The 10,690-nt window shown below is 38.7% G+C and overlaps 3 protein-coding genes across 7 annotated transcripts; all 3 read left to right on the plus strand.

Annotated features, from left to right (window-relative positions):
* The first annotated feature begins 152 nt into the window (after window positions 1–152).
* On the plus strand, window positions 153–5,071 carry LOC116929948 (vacuolar protein sorting-associated protein 11 homolog). 2 transcript variants are annotated; one of them, XM_032937264.2, is made up of 17 exons: window positions 153–310; window positions 510–578; window positions 663–836; window positions 910–1,108; window positions 1,194–1,450; window positions 1,507–1,844; window positions 1,906–2,206; window positions 2,264–2,455; window positions 2,523–2,630; window positions 2,720–2,800; window positions 2,877–3,160; window positions 3,222–3,325; window positions 3,393–3,594; window positions 3,692–3,787; window positions 3,873–3,960; window positions 4,027–4,276; window positions 4,438–5,071. In XM_032937264.2, exons 1-17 carry the CDS (start codon window positions 296–298, stop codon window positions 4,956–4,958), a joined length of 3,279 nt encoding a protein of 1,092 aa, XP_032793155.2. In that variant the 5' UTR covers window positions 153–295; the 3' UTR covers window positions 4,959–5,071. The 2 variants fall into 2 exon arrangements, with proteins under 2 accessions (XP_032793155.2, XP_032793156.2); XM_032937265.2 differs by having other exon boundaries at window positions 154–310; window positions 4,453–5,071.
* Window positions 5,072–5,213: 142 nt separating this feature from the next.
* LOC123466323 (transcription initiation factor TFIID subunit 10-like) lies at window positions 5,214–6,388 on the plus strand. 4 transcript variants are annotated; one of them, XM_045179323.1, is made up of 4 exons: window positions 5,214–5,348; window positions 5,630–5,844; window positions 5,969–6,033; window positions 6,100–6,388. In XM_045179323.1, exons 2-4 carry the CDS (start codon window positions 5,647–5,649, stop codon window positions 6,377–6,379), a joined length of 543 nt encoding a protein of 180 aa, XP_045035258.1. In that variant the 5' UTR covers window positions 5,214–5,348; window positions 5,630–5,646; the 3' UTR covers window positions 6,380–6,388. The 4 variants fall into 4 exon arrangements, with proteins under 4 accessions (XP_045035258.1, XP_045035259.1, XP_045035260.1 ...); XM_045179324.1 differs by having other exon boundaries at window positions 5,252–5,348; window positions 5,635–5,844; XM_045179325.1 differs by lacking the exon at window positions 5,214–5,348 and adding an exon at window positions 5,427–5,565.
* A 1,362-nt stretch (window positions 6,389–7,750) lies between these two features.
* Window positions 7,751–10,084, plus strand: LOC123476000 (6-phosphofructo-2-kinase/fructose-2,6-bisphosphatase-like). The gene is given in 7 exon segments (XM_045179320.1): window positions 7,751–7,935; window positions 8,014–8,138; window positions 8,477–8,664; window positions 8,731–9,009; window positions 9,098–9,619; window positions 9,622–9,693; window positions 9,759–10,084. Coding segments are annotated over 6 exon segments (1,188 nt in total). The 5' UTR covers window positions 7,751–7,935; window positions 8,014–8,071; the 3' UTR covers window positions 9,819–10,084.
* The last annotated feature ends 606 nt before the right edge of the window (window positions 10,085–10,690 follow it).

Raw genomic sequence — 10,690 nt, forward strand, 5'->3', positions numbered from 1 at the left:
AATAATATTATCTGACTTTCACCTTATTTTAGACAGTTTTATTCCTCTTCAGTTCCTCAGTTTTTTACAATCTAAATTTTTTCGTTCTTCATTTTTCCAGCCACTCACTTGGCATGAAAATCCAATCATCCAACTCACTTGTTAGGTGGCACCATCATCGATCCAGCCGAAGTCAAAGTCAACATCAGACCAGACGAATTTTTTGCTCGGCAATATTTCTGTTTGACATATGAAATGAATAAATTGTAGTATTATTTAGAGCTGATGCTTCTTCGATTCATATTTATCTGTAACAATGGCTTTCTTCCAGGTGTGTTCATTCAGTTAATTAGGTGTGTTATTGTCTCAATTTCCTAAACTGAAAGTTGTCAGTTTATGAAGTTTTACATTTTTCCATGAATTCACTGGCCTATCCGCCCACTTCATTGCAGTTTTTTCTCATTAGCCAAATTGAGTTTGGCACAAGCGTATATTTGATTAACCAACCTCTGTCTTCTTTTTCTTTACAGTGGAGAAGGTTTAATTTTTTTGAGTTACTGAAGGAAACAGACAATGGTACTTTGGACAGGTCATTCAAGGTAAATGATTCATTAAAATATCCACAAAGAATTCAAATGGTTATTAAAATATACTTATGTGACCATAACTTGTTTCGTTTTAAGGATGTAACAATAAACTGTAGTTCAAGTGGTAGAGGATACCTAATTCTTGGAGATAACTTGGGCCTGGTCCATCTCTTTGACAGGCAGTATCAACGAGAATCCTTTAAGGCATATAATGTGAATACTAGCCATGTGCTTCAACTTAAACAATCATCATTTCTTGGCACAGTTGGTGTAAGTTACTTAATCCTTTATGGTGATTTGGATAAATCATGTTGAGTAAACATTTCTTATTTAACTATTGAAGGAAGATGATCCAGGAATCAATCCTGTTATCAAAATTTGGAATCTGGAAAAGAAAGACATACATGGTTGTCCAGTATGTGTTCACCTAGTTCGAGCTCTCCCCGGAAACCGGCCAGTTCCAGTTACGGCATTCACCATTGACGAACAAATGCATTTGATGGCAGCTGGATTTGCGGATGGTTCAATAGTCCTATATAGAGGTAAGTCTATTATAAATTATGAAAGGCAAATTTCATGACTCAAATATTGATTTATTTGTTATTTAATTATTTTTATTTTCTGCAGGTGATTTAAGTCGTGAACGTCACAGCAAACAGAAGTTTCTACAGGCTGGGACCAGTCTCATCTCTGGACTTTGTTTGCGGACTACCCAGAAAATGTCACATTTATATGTTGCAACACTATCAACAGTCGTGATGTACACAATTGTTTCTAAAGACAAGGAGCAATTTTCACAACTTGATACAGTGGGTTGCTCCCCAGGATGTTTTGCGTTTGCTGACTCAAAACAAGGGCAGCATTTCATGATTGCTCGAAATGATGCAAGTTTATAGCAGTATTTTAAGATGTTCTGATGGCTCATATGTTTTTTCTTTAGGCTGTTTATTGTTATACGGTGGAAGGAAGAGGGCCCTGTTATGCATTTGAAGGAGAGAAGCTTGACTTACATTGGTTTCGTGGTTACCTAATAATCGTATCTAAAATTGCCGGAAAGGGGGACGCAGACAGCGACAAGACCACTGTAACCATCTTCGACGTCAATAACAAGTTTATTGCATTTACAGCACCCATCGCTAAAGCTTATCGAGTTATTTCGGAATGGGGATCTCTGCTTGTACTAACGAAGGATAAAAATATTCATCAGTTAATGGAAAAAGACTTGCATACAAAACTAGACATTCTTTTCAAAAAGAACCTTTATGACGTTGCAATCAGGTAGTAAATCCTCCGCCCTTCTAAGGAAATGCCAATAATGTTACTTATCTGTTGTTTATAGAGTGGCCAAAAGCCAACAGTATGATATTGAAGGGCTAATGGAGATTTTCAAACTGTATGGTGATCATCTATACGCTAAGGGAAATCATTCTGGAGCTATGGAACAATATTTGAAAACAATCGGTCGTTTGGAACCGTCGTACGTCATCAAGAAATTTCTGGATGCTCAGCGGATACATCAGTTGACTGCCTACTTACAAGAACTACACAAGCAAGGCTTGGCTAGCGAAGATCACACCACGTTACTTCTAAATTGCTATACCAAACTGAGAGATACAGATCGCTTAAACCAGTTTCTAAATGTAACCAGGAGTTTTATACTTAAACCTTCCCTTTTAATGAAATTTAATGTGTTGCAGACCAAAGATCAACGAAGCGAATTTGACGTCGAAACTGCCATTAGAGTTTGTCGACAGGCGGGTTATTTTGAGCAAGCATTACGTCTAGCCGAAGATCGAGGAAAGCACGAATGGCACCTTAAAATACTTTTGGAAGATCTTTCTGACTACCGACAAGCACTGGAATATATTCAAAAATTACCTCCAGATTTAGTTGGTTACAAAGTCATGCCAATCATTTGTTTGTAAAGGGAGCTGTCAGTTTCGCTTTATTTGGCAGGCCAAAGTAAATCTCCAGGAATACGGCAATGTCCTACTTGAAGAACTTCCCGACGAGACTACAAAACTGCTATTAGATTTATGTTGCAGTAAGAGCCACAATAACGAAGTAAGAAACTATTTAACGTTGGTTTTGAAATCGCGATTTTCTAGGGATTTTTACGTAAAGTTAAAAGCTTTCATTGTTTTTTTGCCCAGGTGTGTGATCCAGAAGAGTTTCTGTTGCTTTTCATCAACCGTAACGAGAAATTGGTTGAGTTTCTTGAAAACGTGTTACAGGTTGATTTCTTTTATCTAGTTCCCAATTACTGGCAATTTTATGTAGACCGATTCGTCTCTCTATAATTGTCTTTAGGTCCATCCTAATTCAAATAGTTCACTGCATTTTGCACTGCTTGAGCAGTACCTTTTGATGTGGACTAAAAATACTGCAAACCCGGAGTTGGAAAAGAAAATTACGCTTCTTCTGCAGAATTCTTCCGTCTTGGGTGCCGCAGATCGTGCTCTTTTCCTTTGTCAAACACACAAATTTCGTCCTGGAATTCTGTTCATCTTTGAAAAGACAAAACTTTATGGGGAATTACTCCACTTTTATGCAAACGAGAATAACTTTGAGAGTGTAATTTCCACCTGCAGAAGGTAAAATATTCTTCGGATAATGTCATAGCTAAGAGACTGAATATTTGATTGTATTTTGTAGGTTTGGTCAGCAAGAACCATCTCTATGGGTGAGGGCTTTGACATTATCTACTTCAAACGACAAGGTAACTACCGAATGTTTGGCGGAAATATTAGCGTCCATAGGTAAGACAGTTAAATAGTTTTTATGGTACTCTTGGAAACCCTGTTAATTGGCAACTGAAAATTGCAGAGAAACTCAAACTTCTCCCTGCCCTTAGAGTAATTGAGATGCTAGGTCGTTCTCCTAACGCTACTTTGGGTCTCGCACGGGACTACTTGATTCGCACTCTTCAGTCGGATCAGTCGAACATCAGTGAAGATGAGAGACTTATCCAGCAGTATCGTCAAGAAACTGAAGCAGTCAGGGAAAAAATTAAGGATATAAAGACGAGGTAGTTTACTTAATTACTTTTTTTTATTATTATTTTGTGATGTGATGCAATTTGCGATTTTCCTATTCTTTAAATTTGTTTGATTTTTCCCTTTCAGTGCTTTAGTGTTTCAAGGTTCTAAATGCAACGTATGTAACCAGCCACTAGAACTGCCGTCAGTCCATTTCCTCTGTCTGCATTCATTCCATCAACAGTAAAAAAAAAAAAAAAACTACAACCAATAGGCCTACTATATTCATACATATTCATAATTTTTGTAAAACTTGTAATTTTTTTAGTTGCTTTGATAGCTATGCTGATAACGAGAACGAATGCCCAGCCTGCCATACGGAAAATAAAAGGATTTTGGACATTGTCCGGGCACAGGCAAGCTATGCGAAATAGTTTACTTATAATTCCAGTTTAAATTATCTTTCTTTGATTTCTTTTTAGGAGCAGAGCAAAGATCTTCATGAAGCCTTCCATGGGCAACTGGAAAAAGCTGATGACCCTTTTACGGTACTTGCCGACTATTTTGGCCGCGGAGTCTTCAACAGCTTACCGTCCTGGGAGACGGCTATTTCGGGCCATCAAGGTGTTCGTACCGATTTGTCATCCGTTTCTTGGGGACCTCAAAATGCTGGTCCAGGTTTTGAAGCTAAGCTGCGTAAGAGTGAAGGCAAAAGCTGTGCGAATCTTACAGGTGAATATCTAAATGGAATTTGTTCGTGAATTTTTTTGTCTGTGTTATTAAGCAGAGTACAGGATTACTTTGATTTCTGTAATGTTTGATATATAATTAAGTTTAGCATATTTGCTGTTCTTAGAACAAATAAAAGTACCATAAATCTAGGCTGAATTCAGCTTTTGTCTTGCCAGGATTCACGAATGAAGGTCGTGTGAGATTGCAAGAAAATGCTTCGGTCCGACCTACACGAATCGATGTGACTGAAGGCCGATTGCGCAACGCTGAGGTGATTGGAGCTGTAGAACGAGCTGCATCGAATAACGCTGCGACTACAACTTCCGAAGCAAGGCATCGGCTTCAAGAAGGAACAAACGCGAAAAATTTTCTAACAACACCGGTCGAAATTCCCCGTCAAACCGTGGTAACGCAATCGGCTGCGAGCGTTCCAAACTACGTAGGAGCGGTTAAAGCGGTTGTCGCTTCCGGTTCATCTGACTTCAGTACGTCACTAAGAAAATCTTCTAATTTATCCCTACGTAAAGCGTACGGCAATCAAGCGAATGCAGAACCGGAAAATCCCTTCAAGGAAAACACTTATGACGAATCAAAAAATCCATTTGCTGATGAGCAATCTTCCAATCCCTTTGGTGATGACGAGGACGATTATAATGACAGTCTAAATCCTTTCGCTGAATAATATAATTTTTCAATCTCAAGTTGATTTAACGCCATGTGTGCTGTATCCCTTGAGTCCACTTTCCATTACGTTGACTTTATGAAATTAATGCTAAATAGACACGTAAACACCAATTATCATTATTATTGAACTTTAATTTTGGTAATAGTAATAATGATTTTTTTCCGTGCTGGTTTTCTTAGTCCGATTATTTGTGATTTGGTGTAATGAAGTTCAAAATATTTATAAATGAATAGCAGCGCACCTGTCGGTCGTTTTATGCACCGTACGCGTAAGATTTCCAGCCCAGAGACCTGTCGCGTCTGCTGTATTGTTGTTACCTAACATAAACAACTCGGAATTTCAATCGGTCTCCAATTAAAAAAAAACCTTCTGGGCACGTTGTACATTGTAAGCATCTTTATCTTATGAAGTTAAGGAAATTTTATAAAAATTATAATTTTTAATCTATAAGGTCCTTATATTACCCCAGTGTTAAGTTTGGTTAAGGCAAGGACACCGACAGTTGTGGTCGTGGATGGTTTATTTTGATAAGTTTTCCGTATTTCTAAGAAGATTTGATAGAATTGATATTTTGTTCGCGTGGCATTTGGTTTTTCGAAGAAATGTAGAACAAATTTTTTACACACACAGTGTTGTTGGAATGATGGAACATTGGTTTTTCTCTTTAGCAGAGCTACATCTAAATATGGATGATCATGATGCACCAGAGTTCATGGATGATGATTCACAGGAAGCAAATTCTCCAGTAGCTGAAAATGATCAAACTGTGTATGAAGATTTGGCTGCTGGTCAGAGTTTGGAATCGGTTGAAGTTAGTAGTACAAGGACGCTAGGACAACCCCTATCTGATTTCCTGATGACTTTAGAAGATTATACACCTACAGTGAGTAAAATCAAAACTATAAGTTGTGAATGTTTGCTGTAAAAAATCTCATTGTTGTTTGTATAGTTGTTCTTTTTATTTTTATAAACACATAATTTTTTTGTACTTATTTATCTTTGACTAGATACCTGATGCAGTTACATGTTCTTACCTTGCCTCATCTGGCTTTGAAGCTTCTGACCCCAGAATGTAAGTTTTATATAATTTCTTCCGCCCATTTTTCTGCTGCTGTAAGACTGTTCATTTCTGTTGCAGTGTCCGTCTGGTGTCAATTGCTGCTCAGAAGTTCATCTCTGACATAGTAAATGATGCTCTTCAGCACTGCAAAATGAGAGGTGCTAACACTGTTCAGTCCTCTAAGAACAAGGCAAAAGATAAAAGATATGTCCTAACCATGGAAGATCTTGCCCCTGCACTTGCAGAATATGGAATTCAAATTCGCAAACCCCCTATTATTCATAAGGTCTTAAAAATCATCTTGCCACAAAAGCAAACCAACAGCACCATTTTTCTTGTTTCTTTTAATAAAACCTAATCTTCTGAATCTGATCGTCAAGTACTAGGCCATTTACTTGACGTAATATCAAGTTATTTATCAATGTTGAAAACCAAACTCGCCGAGAAAATCTTTTTGGGTATCACCTTTATGCCGCCTTATCTGCGTAGTACATTGATCCTTCTGTCCAGGTCAAAATTATATCGCAAATTGAAACTGGTACGCATTCATTCGTGGCAATTCGATCCTCAGCTTAATGTTTCAACCCATCCTGATGGTATCACGCCATTCGTACCGGATTAACATGGTCTACTACTCTGAAATCAAAGGATACTTCGAAACCAATCATCAACCTTGATGAAGTTTCGTCGTATTCTTTAAATTTTACATGACCTAAATCGCCTCAAATAATCGAAAAGCGAATGGCCTTTATCGAGGCTTATTCAAGGAATACTAAAATATAGTTTTGTGTTTCAGTCAAAGTGGCCTTGCATATACGGACGTCTTGAGGACCTTGAAATACTATAACGTTCATGAAACCAGAACTTCAGAACGGTGAAGTTCATGAAGGCCTGTAAAACAGAATATTAAAAAATTGTGTGTGTTTAGAATTGTTTGCCAATAACAACGAATGTTTTTATGTACAAACACCACACAAACGATATCTAACCAGCTTTTTTGGTAAATTTCCGCAAAGATAACGTAACACCCTGTGGCCACTGGAACCGAAACTTTCCACATCACTCCTCCTCTCACTATTCATCAGGACCCCGCCCCATCCTGAAACTTGTTTACTAGAAAACTCAGGCATGACACAAAAATAAAAAAATAAAACCACGCAGGAAGACGTGCTCACTGCTCAGCTTAACATATAAACAACCAATCACCCAAAGTCTTGGCTCCAGTCCTGTTTGATCAGTCAAACAAGATCCAAGTCGTAACCTCACTTCATACCGAAAATCTAGTAGCCGGGGGAATAATAACAGGTGAGGTCTTGAGTTGCCATTACTTTTCAAAAGCGGTCTACGTGATATTCCCACCAGCTAAAAACATGTCATATCTTGGCATTTGGCCAACATTTATTTATATGTATAGTTGTACGTGATCAACTCGCCAGAGTATAAAAAAGCTATCGATGACGAACTGATGAATCTCCTTAGAATTTGTTGTGCTTTCCTTAGACATTTGTGATACAAGTACATCTCTGAAAACATATGTCAGAGAAGTTTTTCATTCTATACCTTTTTTTTTTACCAATTCTTTCTTTCTTCCTTCCAATATTCATCATTGTTCTTTCATTGCACTGGTTTATTCTCCCACTTTGTTGACATCGATTCAGCCACGAGTGGCCGCAAGGCTGCGCGCTACGCTGCGCACGTGTTTGGTACACTGCGTCCCCCTATCTACGTATATGCTTCCCCTTCACTCGACCTCAAGTCTGTAGTCAGGAAAGTCGCGAGTGCCTCTCGAGCGTCTCTGATAAAAACACCCACACGAGAGGGACTTTCTTATAGTTATCTTTTGATTTTCTAAACAACTCTTTTTAAAATTACTGAATGCTCCAAGTATGTCCTTGGTTTTGCAGAAGTTATCAGGTGTGATTGGATCACTGACGATAGATAAGATTTTTTGTTTGTTAATTCAAAAAATTTTTTATTTCAATTTTTTTTTAGTTACTACAGCATTTTGTGAAAACAGTGTTTCGTATTGCTTCAACTTTAACCCTGCACAATGCTTGTCGTTTTGACGGAAAGACTTTCACCCATCCTCGAGTGGCTCAAAAGCGTTGCTGGATATAGTAAGTCGTAGTAACGTTTGTTTGTTTTGTTCCCCTTTTTTTCTCTTTTTAAATCCGGCATTTTTATGTTTGTTTTCTTAATTACTTTATTTTTTAAATGTATGGCTCCTAAATTTTAACCTTGGAAAAGTTAATTGAATTATGTTTGGAACTTTCAAGCCATATGTGTGTTTCAGAGAATACCTTTATCCACCCCTTGCTTGAAATGCAAACTTTGCAATAATGAGAAAAAGCACGAATGGAAACAGTTTCTGTCAAGAACATTTCGCCGCCGAGGGGAACAACCTATTGGGATTTGAAACTAATCTTTCGCCGTTTTATTTGTGTCTTTTTCGTAGGCGTGGTCGAATCAAATTCGAAGGCTTTGAGCGTGTCTCGTACCCAACGGAGTAAGGATCGACCTCCTCTAGATTGTTCTCCACGGATGAATCATTCCCTTAGGCTGGCTGTTGGTCAGTCATCGTCTCTATCAGAACTTTCCACACAAACAGATGACTGCATTTTGCTGGATGGAAAAAAAGTTTCTGTGAGTTTTTCCGTGATTTGAGTTTCCGATTTGTTATTAACGATCTAATCATTCTTTCACCTACAGTTCTTAACGCTTTCTGACTTGTCCGGAGACTCTAAGAAGGATTTGTGCAGAAGACTAGTGGCTTCTAATGGCCAGGATGTGTTCCTCATGGGTATCTCATACAGCGACGCACAATCTCTTACGACTTGCCGAGATTTCCCTAAGGCCAGTAGCCATACCTTGCCTCGTTGTCGAAGTTACCGATTGCGCAAAACCCAACTAATGGCTGATCCATTTGATACATTTTCATCAGTCGTTATTCAAGCAAAAAACAGAAATCGCACACTCTACTTTAGTCGAGTAATTATTAAATTTGTGCTTTGAAAAAAATAATGAAATGGGAAGAATTCATGTGCAATTATTATTTTTTATTGTTCATTATTTTCAGCATGGTGAGAGTGAATATAACGTTCTGGGGAAAGTTGGAGGTGATGCGGATCTTTCCTCCCGTGGCCGCCAGTACGCTGATTGCTTGGCTGAGTACGTCAATAGCACTTTGGGGTCTATTCCGGGATTCAAATTGTGGACATCTTGTCTGAAACGCACAATTCAAACGGCCAAAAACATCAAGGCACCTCAAGAGCACATGGAGGCACTGAACGAGTTAGACACTGGCGTCTGTGACGGACTCACTTATGAGGAAATCGCCGAGCGCTATCCAATCGAATTTGCTGCTCGTGATGACGACAAATTTCATTACCGTTATCCAGAAGGTGAATCATATTTGGACCTACTACTTCGCGTCCAACCAGTTCTGGATCGTCTGAAGGTCGAGGACAATGTTATGGTGATCGCACACCAGGCAGTTCTGCGTTGCTTGCTGGCAGCGTTGCTCAACAAAGATGAAAAAGAACTGCCCTACATCCATACGCCGTTGCACACAGTGATGCAACTGTCGTTTAACCGTGCGGTGGTGGCGGCTGCCATTTGGAACTCATCCCACTAAGCATCGAATGCGTTGAAACGCACAGGGCCAAACCTGAGGTGCAGTCGCAATCTAGTTCTTACATTCGGAAAATATATACGTATAATTTTTTATTCATTTGTAGAATTGTAGTCTCACACGTACTGCCGAGGAGGCGCTTATAACCGTTCCTGCACATTTCTGAAAATATGCCTGCATTCAATTAAATCCTTTGGCATAAGACCCGGGCGAAAGATAGGTAAACAATGGGGTTCAACGTGTACGGTCGGTTTCTCTCAATCTTGGTTCTTTCCATATTGTAACCTTTTTATATATCTGTGATTATATTCGCATAGTGTACCGAATGCTTCAAGAATTTAAAACTGTATTTCAGGGGATCTTGATTTGTTTTTTATTAGAAAAAACTGGAATACAACGCTGGTATTTGGCTCCGAAATGAGCCTTCGACTAGCCAAGTATTTCACCAAAATCGGTACATTTAATTACCACCGCTGTATTAGACTATTTTTAACACCGGACCAAAAACAAGACAGAACAGAAACTCTAAAACTATTTTTTCCCGGAGAATCCTTGTTTTGTTTTCGAACGCTGCGAATGATTTGTCTTGTTTGAGCCGAACTGCTACGGCATTCGATTTCATCCCAAAAACTAGTAGCTTGTTTTTTTTAATGCTTTCTAGAACCATATAACGTCGTCTTCTTATGGAAATCGATATACTTAAAAATTAACATACACAACTTGAGGCTTGTTTATTTTCATCGTGAGAATAGTGCCTCTATAATAGAGTTGCGAGCGCTTACCGCAAGCTGTTGGCAATTTTGATACTCATATGACCTCGTGTAGCAAGGTAACAAAGTTATTCTTGTAAAAATGGGTCATAATAGTTGATTTGACGGAAAACTGGAACTACTCCAAATCGCAGAGTGACGGAAGCCAGTGTAAATAGAGCATCTAAGAATGCTAGAAAGGAAAACATCTGAGGAACCATCAGGAAACCATTTAAGCGTCGGCATGGATCCGAATTTGCATTGATTCCGTTGGACGCCCGTCTATGCG

The sequence above is a fragment of the Daphnia magna genome, linkage group LG9 (assembly GCF_020631705.1).
Source record: "Daphnia magna isolate NIES linkage group LG9, ASM2063170v1.1, whole genome shotgun sequence".
NCBI lineage: Eukaryota > Metazoa > Arthropoda > Branchiopoda > Diplostraca > Daphniidae > Daphnia > Daphnia magna.

Excerpts from the sequence above, each read along its gene's own strand:
- LOC116929948 (XM_032937264.2), top strand. Across the intron at positions 579-662 it reads CTTTGGACAGGTCATTCAAG|GATGTAACAATAAACTGTAG; the intron begins GTAAATGATTCA and ends TTTCGTTTTAAG. Across the intron at positions 3,326-3,392 it reads GGAAATATTAGCGTCCATAG|AGAAACTCAAACTTCTCCCT; the intron begins GTAAGACAGTTA and ends TGAAAATTGCAG.
- LOC123466323 (XM_045179322.1), top strand. The coding sequence starts at position 5,476 with ATGGTTTATTTTGATAAGTTTTCCGTATTTCTAAGAAGATTTGATAGA. Across the intron at positions 5,845-5,968 it reads TAGAAGATTATACACCTACA|ATACCTGATGCAGTTACATG; the intron begins GTGAGTAAAATC and ends ATCTTTGACTAG. Across the intron at positions 6,034-6,099 it reads GAAGCTTCTGACCCCAGAAT|TGTCCGTCTGGTGTCAATTG; the intron begins GTAAGTTTTATA and ends TTTCTGTTGCAG.